At 65.4% G+C, this 16,503-nt stretch overlaps 3 protein-coding genes across 4 annotated transcripts in view; 1 reads left to right on the plus strand and 2 right to left on the minus strand.

The window, feature by feature from the left end:
- The window catches only part of GPX4 (glutathione peroxidase 4), a 169,321-nt gene that overhangs the window by 61,520 nt on the left and 91,298 nt on the right, over positions 1-16,503 (minus strand). The gene's annotated exons all lie outside the window — the stretch shown is intronic.
- On the minus strand, positions 712-3,262 carry ATP5F1D (ATP synthase F1 subunit delta). The gene is made up of 5 exons (XM_069456530.1): positions 3,042-3,262; positions 2,494-2,647; positions 1,386-1,474; positions 1,112-1,241; positions 712-801 (listed from the first exon to the last, which is right to left on the minus strand). Exons 1-4 carry the CDS (start codon positions 3,180-3,182, stop codon positions 1,119-1,121), a joined length of 507 nt encoding a protein of 168 aa, XP_069312631.1. The 5' UTR covers positions 3,183-3,262; the 3' UTR covers positions 712-801; positions 1,112-1,118.
- Positions 6,333-16,225, plus strand: CBARP (CACN subunit beta associated regulatory protein). Its single transcript, XM_069481011.1, has 10 exons — positions 6,333-6,592; positions 8,364-8,477; positions 8,568-8,707; positions 8,947-9,011; positions 9,366-9,510; positions 9,685-9,856; positions 10,073-10,213; positions 10,686-10,896; positions 13,891-14,074; positions 14,992-16,225. Exons 2-10 carry the CDS (start codon positions 8,385-8,387, stop codon positions 15,959-15,961), a joined length of 2,121 nt encoding a protein of 706 aa, XP_069337112.1. The 5' UTR covers positions 6,333-6,592; positions 8,364-8,384; the 3' UTR covers positions 15,962-16,225.

The raw sequence follows: 16,503 nt of genomic DNA on the forward strand, positions 1-16,503 counted from the left end.
CCACCCTGACAGCCCTGTCCCAGTGAAGGGAGGAGCCACAAGGGACCTCTGCCCCCGCCCTCTGCCTGCAACTACCTGGGGCTGGTGCCAGAGCTGCCCTCAGGCTTGCTGAAGAAACGCAGGGCAGTGCCAGGGAGCCACCTCCTCCTAGGCCCGCCCCATCCCATCTAGGGCCAGCCCAGAGGCCTGGGTGCCACGGAGGTGCCAACATCACTGGGGATTAGGCACCTGGCCAGCCCAGGGCCACCCACAGGCTGGGCGTGCACAAAGTGGGGCCTCTTCCCAGGGTGGCTGGGGTGGGGCTGCAGAGAGCTTGGTGTTGCTGCCCCATCACAGCACCAGGCCTGGGGACCAGGAAGCTTGCACCGGCATGGGTCTCCCCAGTGCCCCCGACCTGGCTCTGGGAATGGCGGCCGATCCCCCTCCCTGCCCATGTCCCTGGCCCTGGCTGGCGACCTTCGCCCATCCCCACCCTCTGGTGGTGAAGGCCAACACTCTGCCCATTGCCTGCCTGGCTGTACCCCTGCTGAGCTGCCGGTATCCCAAACACTGCTCTTGAGCCCTCCCAGAAGTCCTGTAGATCTCTTGGACCACAGCACTTAGTCCCCAGAGGTTCAGAGACTCCATCTCACGGTGTGGCACAGAAGGTTGGGGAGAGGCCCAGAAAGGTCACACCGCCCCAAGCAGGAGTGACAAAACAGTGAACACAAGTCAGGCTTCCTGGTCTTTAATGGGGGCGTGGGCTGAGGGCAGGTGGTCCGTGGAGGTGGCTCCGGAGCACAGAGGTCCCAGCAGCAGGCTCTGCAGGGCACAGAAGTGGTGTTCGGCCAGTCAGGGTGGGGGTGACAGACCCAGCCACCAGGCCTGCCAAAGCTGGTGAGGGGCTTGTTCCCCCTGGGGTCTTGGGCACAAGGGCAGGGCCCGAGGCACGGTCAGAAGCCTGGGCTGCGCTGCCCCCTGGCAGCCTCCGTGGCAAGCACGGCTCCCCCAAGACCATGCTGGGGTTGCTGGCCCCTGAGGACAGCCTGGACCTCAGGGAGCGAATTCAGCCTGCCTGGGACATCCCCTCTCAGCCGCATGCCTCAGTTTCCCCGTGACAAGGGACACGCACCGACTGCCTACTCCAGGGCCTTCACTAGGGCCTCATTGGCCTCGATGCGGATCTGGATCTCCGCCCTCGCAGCCTCATCCGCTGCCCCCGACAGCTCCGCCTGCGCCTTCTCCAAGTTGGCCTTGGCTGCCTGCAGGGAGTGGGTAGGGCCTCAGGGCAGAGCAGGGACCCCAGCCCAGCACCTGCCTCTCCACTGGGCTCCCTCCCCAGTAGCCAGGGAACTCTTGGAGAGCTCCCACCCACTCTGAGCCTCAGTTTCCCCTCCAGCACTCACCCCCAGGTCTAGCATGTCCAGCGTCACTGCCTCTTCAGCCAGCAACTGCACGGAGGAGTCGGCATTCACCGTGACAGAGCCACTGCTCACTGCAGAGGGAAGACATGACACCCCACATCCAGGCGGATGGCCTCGGCACCCCCTGCTGAGCTCCACACACACCCAAATCTGCATCCTGGGTGCGATAACAGCCACTGGCCAAAGGTGACCCCCACAGGACTAGTCCTAGCACCCAACACAGAGGGAGATGTCTGGAGAGAAAGAATGAGAAAGACACCCCAAGAGAGGATAAACAACAGGAGGCTGCCAAGGACACACATGGGACCAGGCCGCCACGAGAGGCCTCTGCTGGGGGAAAGAGCCCCCTCCCCCTCCAACCTACCAGCCCAGGAGCTGAGCTAGGGTCAGGGACAAAACCGTGCTTGGCTCGAACCCCAGTTCTACCACTGCAGACAAGTGATGCCGAGAGCTTTCTTAGAATTGGTTTCTTCCCACACAAATGCTCTCCACCAAAATCAACTGCCCTTCTCCTGCATGTTTTCTTTATTCTTCGTTTTTTCTGAGATGGGGTCATACTCTGTGGCCCAGGATGGAGTGCAGTGACGTGATCACAGCTCACTGCGGCCTCTAACTCCTGAGCTCAAAGGATCCTCCTGCCTCAGCCTCCCGAGTAGCTGGAACTACAGGCACCACCACGCCCAACTAATTTCTTTAGATTTTTTATGAAATCACAGTCTCGCTATGTTGTTCAGGCTAGACTCAAACTCCTGGCCTCAAGCAATCCTCCCACCTCAGCCTCACAGAATGTCAGGATTACAGGCATGAGCCACTGCATCTGGTCCCCAACATCGTTTTGCTTCTCTTCCTAGCATCCGTCACCCCTTGACCCATCACACCTTGGTTAATTCACAGCTAGTCCTAAGCTGGCAGAAAGCAAGGTCCTGTCTGCTTTGCTTCCTTCTGTATTCCAGATATTCATGTCAGTACCCAGCCCAGGCTGTGTGGAAGACAAATCTGCTAAACTTTATCTTTCTCAGGGCTCCAACTGAGAGAAGACTGACCTGCCAGGACGCCCAGGCCCTGCCCGGCTGTGGTCCACTAGACTTACCGAAATACTTGGAGGTGGTGCCATCCTCCGCATGCACCACGACCAGCCCGGGCCGCAGGACCTGCAGAGTGGGCACGTGGGCCGCCAGGATGCCGAAGGCTCCGGTAAGCGTGGGCACATCCACCTGCCGGACGTTGGCACCGTTGAAGAACACCTGGAGAGGAGAGCACGGGGAACCTGATTACTGCAGGCCAATCCCCAGCCCACTGCCACTGGGACTCAGTTTCTCCTGCGCTGAAACAGGTGGGGGCTGAGCTGCGGTCCGATGCTTCGGTTTTGACGCTGGGATGGCTGCGCCTCAATTTGCTCACCTGGGAAATAGGAACGCTGCGATGCGCATTCACTGGGACAGCGCACACAGCAGGCCAGCACGGAGGAGCACCCGAAGACGCGGTGGGAGCACATGAGGCCCTGGGGGGCTCACATTGTGGGCGGGGGGAGGCCTCGGTGCTGGGGTAGGGGGCTCGGCTCCGACCGCAGAGAGACAGGGTGGGGAGAGCTGCCCCGTGGGGCGACCGCGGCGGGTCCCGAGCCCTGCGGTGTCGCACCTGCGTGGGGGAGGCGAAGGTGAAGGACATCTGGCCGGGGCTGGCGGCGGGGGCCGGGGCGGCGGCGGCCTCGACGTAAGCGCGAGCCTGGCGCACGAGGCGGACCAGGCCGGGGCGGCGGAGCAGCGCGGCGGACAGCATGGCAGCGGCGGCGGCGGCAGCAGACTCCGGCCGGATGCGGCGGCCTGGAGGGCGAGGAGGACGACCAACGCGCAGGGACGTCTGGGAGGGAGTCCCGGCGAGGGCGCACGCGCGAACTACGACTCCCAGCGGACCGCGCGCGATGCTGACGACCACGCGCCACCGTGGCGCAGGGCATGCTGGGGGTTGTAGTTTCCTTCCCGCCCCGGCTCCGCGAGCGTTCCCAGCCCCCCGGGGATCAGGCGAGGGCCTGTGAGATGGTTGGGGGCGGGGCGGGGAGGAACAACAGCGTGGCGGGGAAGGGACACTTGAGCTCCAGTGTCGCTCACGACTGTGGGGGCGTTCATTGGACGCCAGACGCTGGAGAGACAGCAAGGACACATCGAGATTCCTGCTCTGGGTTTGCGAAGGGGGGCTTTAGCCGACATGTGACATAAATGAGCAGGTCGTGCAGCGTGTTCGGTGGTGACAAATGCAATAAATAAATAAGTAAATAAAGGATCGCCGAGTACGGGGGCAGCATGTGACAGGTGCAGGTGCAGACGCAGGAGCGCCGGGGCTCCGCACGGGGGCGGGGGGCGGGGGATGGGGGGGCACCACGGGCAGGCGCGGGGCGGTGCAGGAGGGCCCCCCGGCGCCTGCAGAGGGCGCCCTGCGCCCGGAGATGCGTTCGCCGCCCCCAGGTCCCCGCCCGGCCACCGCCCCCGCGCGCCGCTGACGCAGGAGGGCGTGCGCAGGCGGCCCAGGGCTCTGCTGACGCCAGGCGCGGCCCGCGCAGCCTCGTTCGTGGCCATGACGTCACCGCCCCGCCCCCGCGTTCACGCAGGTCTGCGGCCCCAGCCGGGCTCCGCAGCGCCGCCTCCTCCCCGCTCCCCCTCCGTCCTCCCCGCTACCTGGGGTTGGGGGAGTGGGGGAGACAGCGGAGCCCGGGCGGCGGGGATGGGGCGCACACTTCGAAGGGCCTTGAGAGGGGGCGCAGAGGACTGGACCCCAGGGGTACAGGGAGCAGGGGAGGGTCGCAGTCACACCTGGGCCAGTGGGCTGGGTCTGATGGCCCTAGGATGCTGCAGCCACCACGGAGACCCAGAGCCTCCCTTGGTGGGCGAGTCCCATACCTTCCGTGGCTCCCCACACCTGGAGGCTGCACCCCTACTCCCTGCCCGTGTTCGGGGGTGCACTGGGGCGTCCTGCCCCGAAGGGCCAGCCAGCCTGAGTCAGGATGGAGGCCGGGGCCCGGCCTAGCTCATCCCGGGGCCTGCACTGCGAAGGGCGTTTGGGGTGTCAGTCATAATGCCCTGGGTATTCTGACCTGGGGTGGGGGTGCAGAGGAAAACCCTGCTCACTTTCTAGGAGCGTCCTGTGCGCATCCCCGCACAGGGGTCCTCTCCTGGACCCCACATCCAGCTGTCACTCCAGGAAGCTGGGAGGCCTAGTGGGCTCCTCAAAGTCATCCGTTGTGCACCTTCTCTCCAGTCCACTCTGAAGTGGTGCTGGAGTGAGGGCCCCAAACCTGGGGTTATCCTGGAAGTCCATCCGGCCTGGCCTATCCACTGTGGCCACCCTCTCCCTCCTGGATAGCCCCGGTCTCCTCCCTGCCTCACCTCAAGTGTCTTATCCAGGCAGCCAAACAGAAAGTCTTCTCTTTTTTTAATTTTAATTTTAATTTTTTTTTTTTTTTTTTTAGGCAGAATCCTACTCTGTCACTCTGGCTAGAGTGCTGTGGCATCAGCCTAACTCACAGCAACCTCAAACTCCTGGGCTCAAGCAATCCTCCTGCCTCAGCCTCCCGAGTACCTGGGACTACAGGCATGTGCCACCATGCCCAGCTAATTTTTTTCTGTATATTTTTAGTTGTCCAGCTAATATCTTTCTATTTTTTAGTAGAGATGGGATCTCACTTTTGCTCAGGCTGGTCTTGAACTCCTGAGCTCAAACGATCCACCCGCCTCGGCCTCCCAGAGTGCTAGGATTACAGCTGTGAGCCATCGCACCCGGCCAGAAAGTCTTCTCTTAAAAAACTGAAACCTGTTCCTGCTCCCTCCAACCCACGGATACTCTGCGAGCACCCGATTCTACCTCAAGGTCTTTGCTCATGCAGTGCCCGCTGGCTTGGACCCAGCTTCCCTAAGGCGGCCACCCCACGGTCACTTGCCCATTCGTTCCTTCCTGTGTTCTGGCCCCGTGCCCAGCAGAGAGACCCACCGTAGAGAAGTTCCTGCCCTTGGAGCTCACAGTGTAGTTGGGACCAGACCACACACAAGAGCGAGTAAAATTCTCAAGGAGAGAGTCGGGTAGGGGACCGGAAGTGTGACATTGGTACGTGTAGCCAAGGGGAGGCGCGCAGAGACTTTGACGCTTGGGAAAAAATTGGGGGAGGTCTTTCAGCGCAATGGACAGAGAGCTCTCCATGGTGGGCACCTTGGAGTGCACAGGCCCTGAGGTTGGCTGTGGCTGCGGGGTTCCTGGAGCACTGTCAGCCTTTTCTGGATGAGAAAGAGGTGCCATTGCAGGGTGTTGAACACGGGCCCAGTGGGGCTGGGATGTTTCAGAGGAAGAAGTCGGGGTTGGCTCCTGCTGGTGTACTCTCGACGTCACCCTACTAGGAGCAGGCGTCTGTGGGCTCGTTTGGGCCCGGGTGACACTCAGCACAGGTTTGAGCATCTGCTATGGTTTACTCATTTGCTGCCCCAAAAGGGAAGAGGAGAAGAGAGGGGGGCTGGACGAGCGTGCTGAGCCCTTGGCAGTGCCAGGGGGGACCCGCATCCGCGGTGCAGGTGCTGGGCATGTGCCTGCCCAGGTCTCCTGGCCTGTGCATCTGGTGACTACCAGACTGGGGGCAGCTGTGCCCTAGAGGGGCCCTGGCTGTGCACTTCCATATCCCCACGGGAGAAGCAAGATAGGAGGGGGAATCGGTGTACCCCAGGACTACCCCGCGGGCAAGGAGTAATCGTGCGTCCCAGGACCCTCCCCCCAGCCAGCTGAGTCCCTGGGGACTTTGGTTAGGTGAGTCGTGCGGAGGGGTGGGGGCGGGGACGCGGCCGCCAAGGAGGGGGCCAGCTCCGCGCAAGGAGGGGGCGCCGGGGAACGTAGACTCCGCCCCCCGCCCCCGCCGGAAGGGAAGGGGAGGCGGTGGCCGGCGCGCAGCGAGCCAGAGCCGGCGGCGAGCGAGGCGGGGGCGGCCGGCCAGGGACCCGGCAGCACCGGGCGCACCGGGCGCACCGGGCGGGCGCGCCGCCAACGCGGTCACGTGCGCGGCCCCTCCTCTCGCGCCGGCCTCCCCCGCACGCCGCGCTCGCTCCATTCATAAATTCTCCGCCTGCTCCGCGGCCACCGGGCGCCGGAGCCAGCCGGGAGCGCCGCGCAGCCACTCGCCCGCCCGCCGCCCATGGGCCGCGCGCCCGGGCGCTGAGGTAGGCGCGGCGGGCCCGGGGCTGCATCGGGGCGGGCGGGGGGCGGGCGGGGGGCGGGCCGGGGATCAGGGCCAGCTCCGGGGCCCGCCCTAGCTCTGGACCATCGCCCATCCCTGCTCGGATGCGCGGCCGCAGGGAGGGCGCGGAGGAGCCGGGGAGGGCGTGGGGGCCGGCTGCGGGGCTCTGTAGCCCCTGGTCCGATGGCCCGGACCAGACAGGCATCCCCGTCCACGCCTTTCCTCCGCTTCAGTTTCCCCTGTAACATAGGGCCAGGGCGATGGCGTCTCGGCTTCCTGGCTTAGCCGGAGTTTGAGTGGACCCTGACGTCGGGTTCTCTCCCTGCCCTCGGGTCGGCTGGGGGGCGCGGGGCTGCCTCCTGGGGAACCTCCGCTCGAGGCTCCTGCACTGGCCTCCCCCCGAGAGCCCACCTCTGTTCCTCTCAGCCTCCTGCCATCTTTCCCGGTCTCCTGCCACCGTCCTGCGCTTCTGCTCCACCTTCTCCAGCCTGAACTCATTTTCCGACCTACATATGCGCTCCCCCTCCCCCAGTACTGGGGAGCCCGGGCCAGCCTCTGACCCGGAGTCCTGAGGACACCTGGCCAGGGTTAGGGTCCTCTTCCTCTCTGGATCTCTCTCTGCTTCCCCAATCCCGAGTGGCAGTTAAAGCCCGTAAAGGACGTAGGAGGCTGGAGGCTGTGCGCTCCTCTTGCTCTGGAAAAGGGGCTCGCGCTGCCCGGGCCATGCCATCTTGGGGCTGCTGGGCCTCCCAGGCGGTTCCCCAGGATGCCGGGGTCCTTTCCGCCTCGCTGGCGGTGAGACAGGTGCAATTTCCAGGCAGCCCCTTTCCCGGCTGCTGAGCGCCCCTCCCCTGCCTCAGTTTCTCCCGCGCGTAAGGCCAGCCAGCCGGGCCTGGGCGAGGTTGCCGGGCGCCCGGGCTTGGGCACTGGCGGGGAGGGCGCAGCGGCCATCTTGCCGCCCAGGCCGCCGAGCGCCGCCCCTGCAGGAGGCCTCCCTCCCCCGCGCCCCCTCCCCGCCCCTGCTCCCTGGCAACCCGCTCCCCCCCCCCAGCCTGGCCTGCTGGCTCGGTCGCCATGGGAACCAGATTCTTCAGGGCTGGGAACAGATGCGCCGCCTTTGTCCTTTTCACTCCTACTGGCGCTCGGCTGAGGGGACCTGTACCTCCTGGAGTGGGGACCCTGTCACCGCACTCAGCCCTCAGCCCTTGCCTGCCTCTGTGGGGCGGACAGCCCGGGGGGCTCTCCCTTCATCCCGTCTATGCCTTGGGCCCTGCTAGGGGGTAACTGGTGTCGCTTGGGGCTGGGACAGCCCATGGCCCCCTAATGGGGACGACGGGGCACCTGGGGTCTGGCCTGAGCGGGCTGCATAGCCTCGGTTTCCCTGTTCTTCCAATGGGTGCTTCCCCTTTCCTGGGCAGAGCTCCTGGTCTGGCGCTACCTGCCGGGCGGGCACCACTGGCTGCAGAGGCAGCTGAGATAGCGCGCACGCACGCGCGTACACACACACACACACACACACACCACCACATCTCCCATTTTAAAGGTGGGGAAACAGAGCTAGAGAGAAAGCCCCCGCCCCTGGCCCTCCAGGGGCTGATCTGAGCAGGGTGGGGGCTGCTTGGGGGCTCTCCCTAGCTCTCAGTGAGTCACTGCCACGTGGGCTGCTGCTCCAGGCAGGGGAGGGGGGCTCACTGCAGTGGCTCCTGTGGGGAGGAGCTGGCAGCACTAGAGCTGAGTAGACCCTGTCCCTCCAGGCTCCTCCGCCCCACCTCAGAATGCAGCCCACAGCCACCATGGCCACAGCTGCTGCCACCACTGCCACCGTGGCCCTGACAACGTCGTGGGACAATGCCACTGGCCGTCCCACGGTGGGTGAGGGAGGCAGGGTGAGGGTGGGGTGGACGGAGATGTCAGAGTCCAGGCCAGCAGGGACCTGACCTGCCAAGTGTGGCCCGCAGGCTGAGCCCGACCCCATCTTGGACAACTACGTGCTGCTGGTGGTGGTGATGTCACTGTTTGTGGGCGGCACGCTGGTGGTACTGTCCGGGGTCCTGCTCCTCTGCAAACGCTGCTGGGAGGTGCACCAGCGCTTCAACAGGTGTGAGCCCCACCCCGGTTCTGGGCAGGTGCACAGGGGGTGCACACGGGCACCAGCTGGGTGGTGTGGGTGCACATGGGCCCCGAGGCTCTAAGCCACAGGGTGCACAGCGCATCCAAGCAGAGGCCTCTGATGACAGGGTCCCAGCAAGCAGGTGCGCGGTATGTGGCTCCAGGGCACCTGGACCTTGGAGGCTGCCTGGGCCCTGCTCCATCGGCCTTTCCTGCTGTCCCTTCCAGAGCCATGGAAGAAGCTGAGAAGACCACTACCACCTACCTGGACAACGGCACCCACCCGGCCCAAGGTGAGGCGCCCGGCCCCGCCACCCTGCTGGTCCATCTGCCTGCCCGTCCGCCCCTTGGCCACCCGCCTGCCCCTCGGGCCGCCTGACCATCTGTGTCTGTCTGTCTCCCCCACCAGACTGGGCGCAGCTCGATTCCGACTCATCTCTGTTTCCTTAACGCCCAGGCGTAGGTGCGCACAGGCGCGTGCTGAGCGAGTGAGTGTGTGAGCGGATGAGCGAGTGCCCGCCCGCCCCGCCGCCCTGGCCCGCCCCGCGGTCAGTCGGGCCCCTCGCCTCCCCCTCCCACCCCCCAACAGCCTGCCTGGGCCAGGAGCAGCCCACCCGGGGCCCACCCTCTCCTGCCTCTCCACGCAGACCCCGACCTCAGGGGGGAGGACCCCGAGGGCCAGGACGCGGAGACGGAGCACTTCCTGTCCACCAGCTCCACCGGCCGCCGGGTCTCCTTCAACGAGGCGGCCCTGTTTGAGCAGAGCCGCAAGGCGCAAGACAAGGGCCGCCGGTGAGGGGTGTGGCAGGGGCCTGGGTTCCACGGGAGGGCATCGCTTGTCTGGGTGACGTTTCCCATGGTGGAGCACAGGGCAGAGAGAAGGCGGGGACTGGGGGCATCCAGCTCATTGGAGGTGGGGCCGAGGCCAGGGGCCAGGGGTGAGCTGACCGGCCAGGCTCCCTGTAGGTACACCCTGACAGAGGGGGACTTCCATCACCTGAAGAATGCCCGCCTCACCCACCTGCACCTGCCGCCCCTCAAGATCGTCACCATCCATGAGTGTGACTCAGGCGAGGCCAGCTCAACTGCCACCCCCCACCCGGCCGACACCCCCAAGGCCAGCCTCGCCATCTTCCAGGTGAGCTGGTGGGACAGCAGCCAGCTGGGGCCTCAGAAGGTGGGGGGTGGCCCCAGGGCTTTCTGGACCTCCGCTGTGGGCTGGGCCCCTTCTCTTAGGATGGGCAGGGAGCCTGGCTGGGGTGGCCGGGGCGGGAGGCCAAGCCCAGCACACCCCTCACCCACCCATGCTCTTTGACCTGTCGCTGCTTCCTCCCCCACCGGCTCTGTCCCACAGCCCCCGGGGAAGGCCCTCACCGGCCGCTCCGTGGGCCCCAGCTCCGCCCTGCCAGGTGACCCCTACAACTCAGCAGCGGGTGCCGCCGACTTCGCGGAGATCAGTCCCTCTGCATCTAGTGACTCCGGGGAAGGCACCTCGGTGAGGGGCCCATGCGTGTCCCCCAGGGAATCTGCGGCAATAGCAGGTTCCTTCCCCTCCCTGCCTGCACTTGGCCCCGCACCTGCCCCAGCCATCCTTGTCCTGCCTGGTCCCCATATGCGGGAGGAAGAAGGAGCAGGTGTGTGCTCACACATGTGTGGGGCACCCGAGGGCCCCCACCTCCAGCCCAAGCCATGGACGAGAACACCTAGACACCCGCCCTGGGAAACCCCTCTCCCCGCAAACCCCGTGTCCAGAGTCCTTCCTGGGACAACAGAGCCAGCCTGCACCGGCTAAACACCCTGGGGAGCCTCTCAGAGGCAGGAGGGTCTAGGGGGAGCCCACCCACACAGTGCCCACCCCTGCTGTCCCTGCTGTCTCTGAGCAGGTCCACATCTGTCCACATGGTGGGTGGAGGCCTTTGGGGTCTGATGGGTCTGTGCTCCTGAGAGCTATTCCTGTTCCTTCCCAGTTGGATGCAGGTACCAGGAGCACCAAGGCTGGCGGGCCTGGGGCTGCCACGGGTCCTGGGGAGGCAGGCCCGGGCTCAGGGGCAGGCACCGTGTTGCAGTTCTTCACCCGCCTGCGCCGCCATGCTAGCCTAGATGGGGCCAGCCCCTACTTCAAGGTCAAGAAATGGAAGCTGGAGCCCAGCCAGCGGGCGGCCAGTCTGGACACCAGAGGTGAGCTGTGGTCCCTGGCAGGGAGCGGGCCCCAGCGGGCTCAGCACAGGGTGCCAGGTGCTGCCCTGGGTCAGGGCTAGTGCTCCGGGGACCCAGTGCCCGCCCCGAGCTGGCCAGCAGCTCTGTCTGTTGATGGGTGTCTTGCCCAAGGTACCATAGCAGGTCAGGAGGACGACCCAAGCCATGCCCTGTGCCCCAGCTTGCCCGGGAAGGGCTGTCAGGGGCAGCCTGAGGAAGACCCACCATCTGAAGCCCCTGTGCCAGGGGGTGTCCCACAGGTCCCAGCCACTGTCTGTGTTCAGGGCATTCACAACAGGGCAGTAAAGGAGCAAACTGTCTGAGGCCACCAGGTCATTGTGGAGTTGGGAGGGCTGGCCAGCTGGCCTGTATCCTCTCCCGGGTCACGGCCCCTGGCCCGTGTCCACAGGCGCGACTCTCACCCTGACACATCGGGATGTGTGAGGTAGGGTCTCCAGGGGCCCCACCATGGTCTCTCTGGGCTGGCGGGAGCCTCACTCTAACTGTGGGGTGACCTTGGGCAGTCCTTTTGCCCATGTGGGCTTTGGCTTCCCCTGACATGAAGCGGTAGGGCCAGGGTAGGCCAGGGGTCAGCGGAGGTTTTCTATAAGGCCCCAGATGGTAATGTTTTTGGTCTCATGGTCCGGCAGGCACTGTCTCAACTGTTCAGGGCCGCTGCTGTAGGGCAGAAACAGCTGTAGACTGTATGGGATGAAGGAGAGGGACCATGTACCAATAAAACTTTCTTTACAAAAACAAGTGGCCTGTCTGTGGGCTGTGGGGCACAGACTCCTGGAGCAGTTGACAGCAGCCCTTCAATTCTGCAGGCCCCGGGTTGCATGTGGCCCTGAGAGTCCCAGGCCCAAGGTGGGAGTGTGTGTGTGTGTGTGTGTGTGTAGTGGGGAGGCAGCCCCTGCCCAGAAAGCACAGGAACAGCCACCCAGCCGGATGGAGCTCTGCAGGGTAGCCACAGCTCCGAGGGCCTGGGGCTAGGTCAGGCTGCTGGGGCACCCACTGCCCTGTGGCGGAGGTGGCAGGTCTCATCATCAGGGGAGGCTGGCAGAGGAGACAAGTAGTGAGGGGCAGGTGTGGTCTGGGTGATAGGCTGTGTCATGAGTGACAGCGAGACCCCTGGTTGGGGCAGACTCCATCCAACACAGGAGGGGTAAGTTTTTCTGGCCCCCAGTGTGGTTCCTGGCCGAGGGAGGGGAAGGCCTATTTGGCTGCCCTGTTCTAGCTGAGAGGACACAAGTCTTGGGATGAAGGGGGCCAGGATTCCTGATGGTGACTGTAGTCAGATGTGGTGACAGCGGCGCTCAGAACCTGTTTGCTGGGTAACTGCCCTCGCCACCCAGGCCTGCCTGCTGAAGCCTCCCCAGGGAGGCTCAGTCAGGGGAAGGTCCTGGGCCCTGGCCAGGGGGCCTTGGGCAGGGGCGGGGCAACTCCTTGCACTCCCTGGGCCAGGGTGGAGCTGGCAGGAGAGGACAACTGTCTCCCTTACCTCACTGCCAGCCTGTCCTGACTCTCTCATGCCTGCCAGCTTCCGTAATTTGAGCTGGGCTGTGCCTGCCACCAGCTGTCCAGGGAAGGTCCTCTCAGTGGGCTCTATGTTTGGCTAGGGATGCTCTGGGGCGCTGATACCTGAGGCTCGCTCTCAGGCCTGCCCTGGCTTTCCCAGGCTCTCTGGTCCCAGCCCTTCTGTTCTTGGTGCCCACTTGTGTGTGTTTGGGGTGGGGGGGGCAGGGATAGGCTGTGTGTTTGTGTGTGTGGCGGGGCAAAGGCAGGCTGTGTATGTGTGGTGGGGCAGAGACAGGCTGTGGGGGGCAGACACAGGCTGTGTGTGTGCATGCGTGCGTGTGTGTGTGTGTGTGTGTGGTGGGGGAGACACAGCCTGTGTGTGGTGGGGCAGACACAGGCTGTGTGTGTGTGTGTGTGTGTGTGTGGTGGAGCAGACAGGCTGTGTGTGTGTGTGGTGGGGCAGACAGGCTGTGTGTGTGTGTGTGTGTGTGTGTGGTGGAGCAGACAGGCTGTGTGTGTGTGTGTGTGTGTGGTGGAGCAGACAGGCTGTGTGTGTGTGGGGGGGGCAGACACAGGCTGTGTGTGTGTGTGTGTGTGTGTGTGGTGGGGCAGAGACAGGCTGTGTGTGTGTGTGTGTGTGTGTGTGGTGGGGCAGACAGGCTGTGTGTGTGTGTGTGTGTGTGTGTGGTGGAGCAGACAGGCTGTGTGTGTGTGGGGGGGGCAGACACAGGCTGTGTGTGTGTGTGTGTGTGTGTGTGGTGGGGCAGACAGGCTGTGTGTGTGTGTGTGTGTGTGTGTGGTGGAGCAGACAGGCTGTGTGTGTGTGGGGGGGGGCAGACACAGGCTGTGTGTGTGTGTGTGTGTGTGTGGTGGGGCAGACACAGGCTGTGTGTGTGTGTGTGTGTGTGTGTGGTGGGGCAGACAGGCTGTGTGTGTGTGTGGGGGGGCAGACACAGGCTGTGTGTGTGTGTGTGTGTGTGTGGTGGGGCAGAGACAGGCTGTGTGTGTGTGTGTGGTGGGGCAGACAGGCTGTGTGTGGGGGGGGCGCAGACACAGGCTGTTGGGGGGGCAGACACAAGCTGGCTATGTGTGTGTGGTGGGGCAGACACAGGCTGTGTGTGTGTGTGTGTGTGTGTGTGGTGGGGCAGACAGGCTGTGTGTGTGTGTGTGTGTGTGGTGGAGCAGACAGGCTGTGTGTGTGTGTGGGGGGCAGACACAGGCTGTGTGTGTGTGTGTGTGTGTGCATGTGTGGTGGGGCAGAGACAGGCTGTGTGTGTGTGTGTGTGTGTGTGTGTGCATGTGTGGTGGGGCAGACACAGGCTGTGTGTGTGTGTGTGTGTGTGTGGTGGGGAAGATACAGGCTGTGTGTGTGTGTGTGTGCATGTGTGGTGGGGCAGAGACAGGCTGTGTGGGGGAGGGGGGGGACAGAGACAGTCTGATGAGCCTTCCCCTGCACAGGTTCCCCCAAGCGGCACCACTTCCAGCGGCAGCGGGCAGCCAGCGAAAGCATGGAGCAGGAGGAGGGGGACACCCCCCATGCAGACTTCATCCAGTATATCGCCCGTGCAAGCGACGCAGTGGCCTTCCCGACCCCCCGCCCCTTTCTGGCCAGCCCCACCAGCCCGCCCCCCGCTCTCGGCAGGTATTTTTCAGTAGATAGAGGCGCTAGGGGTGGACCTGTGGGCCCCTGTCCCACTCCGCCCCCCCTAGGCGACCCAGGGAGCACTCTCCCGACCCTGTGGACACGACTTCGCCTCCCTCCAGCGGCAAGGCCCCTCCCAGAGGCTGATTCTCTGGGGCCTCTTCTCCAGCATGGACTGGGTAAGGGCAGGGGGGTGGGTGAGGGCCCCGAAGGTGGCTCCAGGTTCCCTAAGACAGGACACCTGCTCAGGCAGTGCTGCCAGGGGTACGTACCCAGCCTGGTACTGCCGTTTCCTGGTGGAGTCCGAGGCTTGAAGGGCTCTGCTGTGGTCCCAGGCCCTCTCCGACCTACCCGAACTCCTAAGGGCTGGGCAGTCCCTTCTCAAAAACTGTTGTGACTGTACCCGCTCCCCTAACCCCCGGGGCCCATATCAGTGGGATGAGGGACGGGACCCAGGAAGCAGAGCAGGGTTCCTTGGGCAGCTCCTAGTCTGGGTGGATAGTCCCTCCTTTTGTGTCACCCTCCTGTTCCTTATCCATGGTGGGCTGGTGAACAGCCCTACTTGCCCTGCAGTAGAGGCTGAGCTGGACCCAACCTGGTCCACTGAGAGGCTGGGGAGAACGCAACCCATGAGAGAGGAGTGTCACCTCCTCCGGGGGCCCTTTCCCAGGAAGGCTGGGCACCTGCAGTTTCCCCAGGTGCTTGGATCAGACTTCAAGGGACACCCTCGTTGAAAAGCAGGCGCCAGGGCTCAGGGCTAATCCAAAACTCACGCGCTGCAAAATGGACAGACCCCATTTTAAAGCCCTCATCTCTTGGGTCCTGGTCGAGTCCCAAGGGTCCCAGCGGCGGGGTGGCCGGCCGGAAAGGAGGCGTGGGGCTCGGCGGGGCTCTGACAGCCACGGCCTGGCTTGCAGGCTAGAGGCGGCGGAGGCAGCAGGAGGAGCGAGCCCCGAGTCCCCCCCGGAGCGCGGTGGAGTGGTGGGGCCTGAGCACCAGCAGCAGCAGCAGCAGCAGCAGCCGGACCCTGAGCTGGACGCCGAGCAGGACTTGGGCCCCGAGCAGGCCCAGACCAGCTACCGCGACCTGTGGAGCCTTCGCGCCTCGCTAGAGCTGCACGCGGCCGCCTCGGACCACAGCAGCAGCGGCAACGACCGTGACTCAGTGCGCAGCGGCGACAGCTCGGGCTCCGGGGGCGCAGCGCCCGCCTTCCCGCCGCCATCTCCACCCGCGCCACGGCCCAAGGACGGCGAGGCGCGCCGGCTGCTGCAGATGGACAGTGGCTACGCCAGCATCGAGGGTCGCGGTGCGGGTGACGACACCGAACTGCCCGCCGTGCCCACCCGGCCCCGCAGCCCGCGCGCCTGGCCCCGCCGTCCACGCCGCGACTATAGCATTGACGAGAAGACCGATGCGCTCTTCCACGAGTTCCTGCGCCACGACCCGCACTTCGACGACGCACCGCCCTCCGCTGCGCGCCACCGCGCACGTGCTCACCCACACCCACGCAAGCAGTGGCAGCGTGGACGGCAGCACAGCGACCCTGGCATGCGCGCGGCTCCGCCCCTGGCCGGTGCCCCGACCCCCGCCGCGGCTCGCCCCGCACGTGCGCCCTTGCGCCGCGGCGACAGCGTGGACGGCCCTCCCGACGGCCGCGCGCTGGGCAGCGCCGGCGACGACCCCGCCATCCCTGTCATAGAGGAGGAGCCCGGCGGGGGCTGCCCCGGCTCGGGCCTGTGCGTCGAGCCCCCGGGGGCGCTGCTGGACAAACTGGCGGCCGGCCTTGAGGAGAGGCTGTTTCCGCTCCGCCTCGCCGAACCCATCGTCGCAGCGGCCCCCGCGCTGGTCGCCGCCGCCCCCACGTCTCCCGACCACAGCCCGGCCTAAGCCCCGCGCCCCACGTCCACCTCTTGGCAGGTTTTCTGGCGCCGCGCGGGGACTCGGCGGCGGGAGACACGCGGGAACACGACACCCGGCACGCATGCGCCGGGACCCCGAGCCCTTGGCGCACGCGCTCGGCTGCGGAGGCGCCCTCACTGCCCTAGGGCACACGGGCGCAGTTCGTGCCCGCACCGGGATGCACTCGCACGGCCTGGGCCCCCTTGCGCCCTGGAGGAGCACGCGCGCGCAGGCCCTTGCGGGCGCTTCGCTGAATTCTCGAGGCATCCCGAGGCACGAGGTCCCGGGCTGGGAAGGACAGTGACAGGTCCGCTGGGCAAAGGCACTGGCCTCTTGGGCGCGTGCGCGGGGCTGCAACCCCCCCCCCCCCCCAAAAGGACGCGAGGCGCATGTGCGAGCCCCGGGGCTGGCACCATGGGCTGCTATGGGTCAGAGAGGAGCCTACCGCCCCGTAGCCGTTTACCTCACCGCGGCGTGTGCTTGCGGCAGCCCGCGCCCCTCTGAGCAATAACCGCGCCCGCCACCGCTGC

The sequence above is a fragment of the Eulemur rufifrons genome, chromosome 2, assembly GCF_041146395.1.
Source record: "Eulemur rufifrons isolate Redbay chromosome 2, OSU_ERuf_1, whole genome shotgun sequence".
Classification (NCBI taxonomy): domain Eukaryota; kingdom Metazoa; phylum Chordata; class Mammalia; order Primates; family Lemuridae; genus Eulemur; species Eulemur rufifrons.

Excerpts from the sequence above, each read along its gene's own strand:
- ATP5F1D (XM_069456530.1), bottom strand. The coding sequence starts at position 3,182 with ATGCTGTCCGCCGCGCTGCTCCGCCGCCCCGGCCTGGTCCGCCTCGTG. Across the intron at positions 2,648-3,041 it reads CCTTCGCCTCCCCCACGCAG|GTGTTCTTCAACGGTGCCAA; the intron begins GTGCGACACCGC and ends TCTCCTCTCCAG. Across the intron at positions 1,242-1,385 it reads TGGACATGCTAGACCTGGGG|GCAGCCAAGGCCAACTTGGA; the intron begins GTGAGTGCTGGA and ends CACTCCCTGCAG.
- CBARP (XM_069481011.1), top strand. The coding sequence starts at position 8,385 with ATGCAGCCCACAGCCACCATGGCCACAGCTGCTGCCACCACTGCCACC. Across the intron at positions 9,511-9,684 it reads GCGCAAGACAAGGGCCGCCG|GTACACCCTGACAGAGGGGG; the intron begins GTGAGGGGTGTG and ends GGCTCCCTGTAG. Across the intron at positions 9,857-10,072 it reads CCAGCCTCGCCATCTTCCAG|CCCCCGGGGAAGGCCCTCAC; the intron begins GTGAGCTGGTGG and ends TCTGTCCCACAG.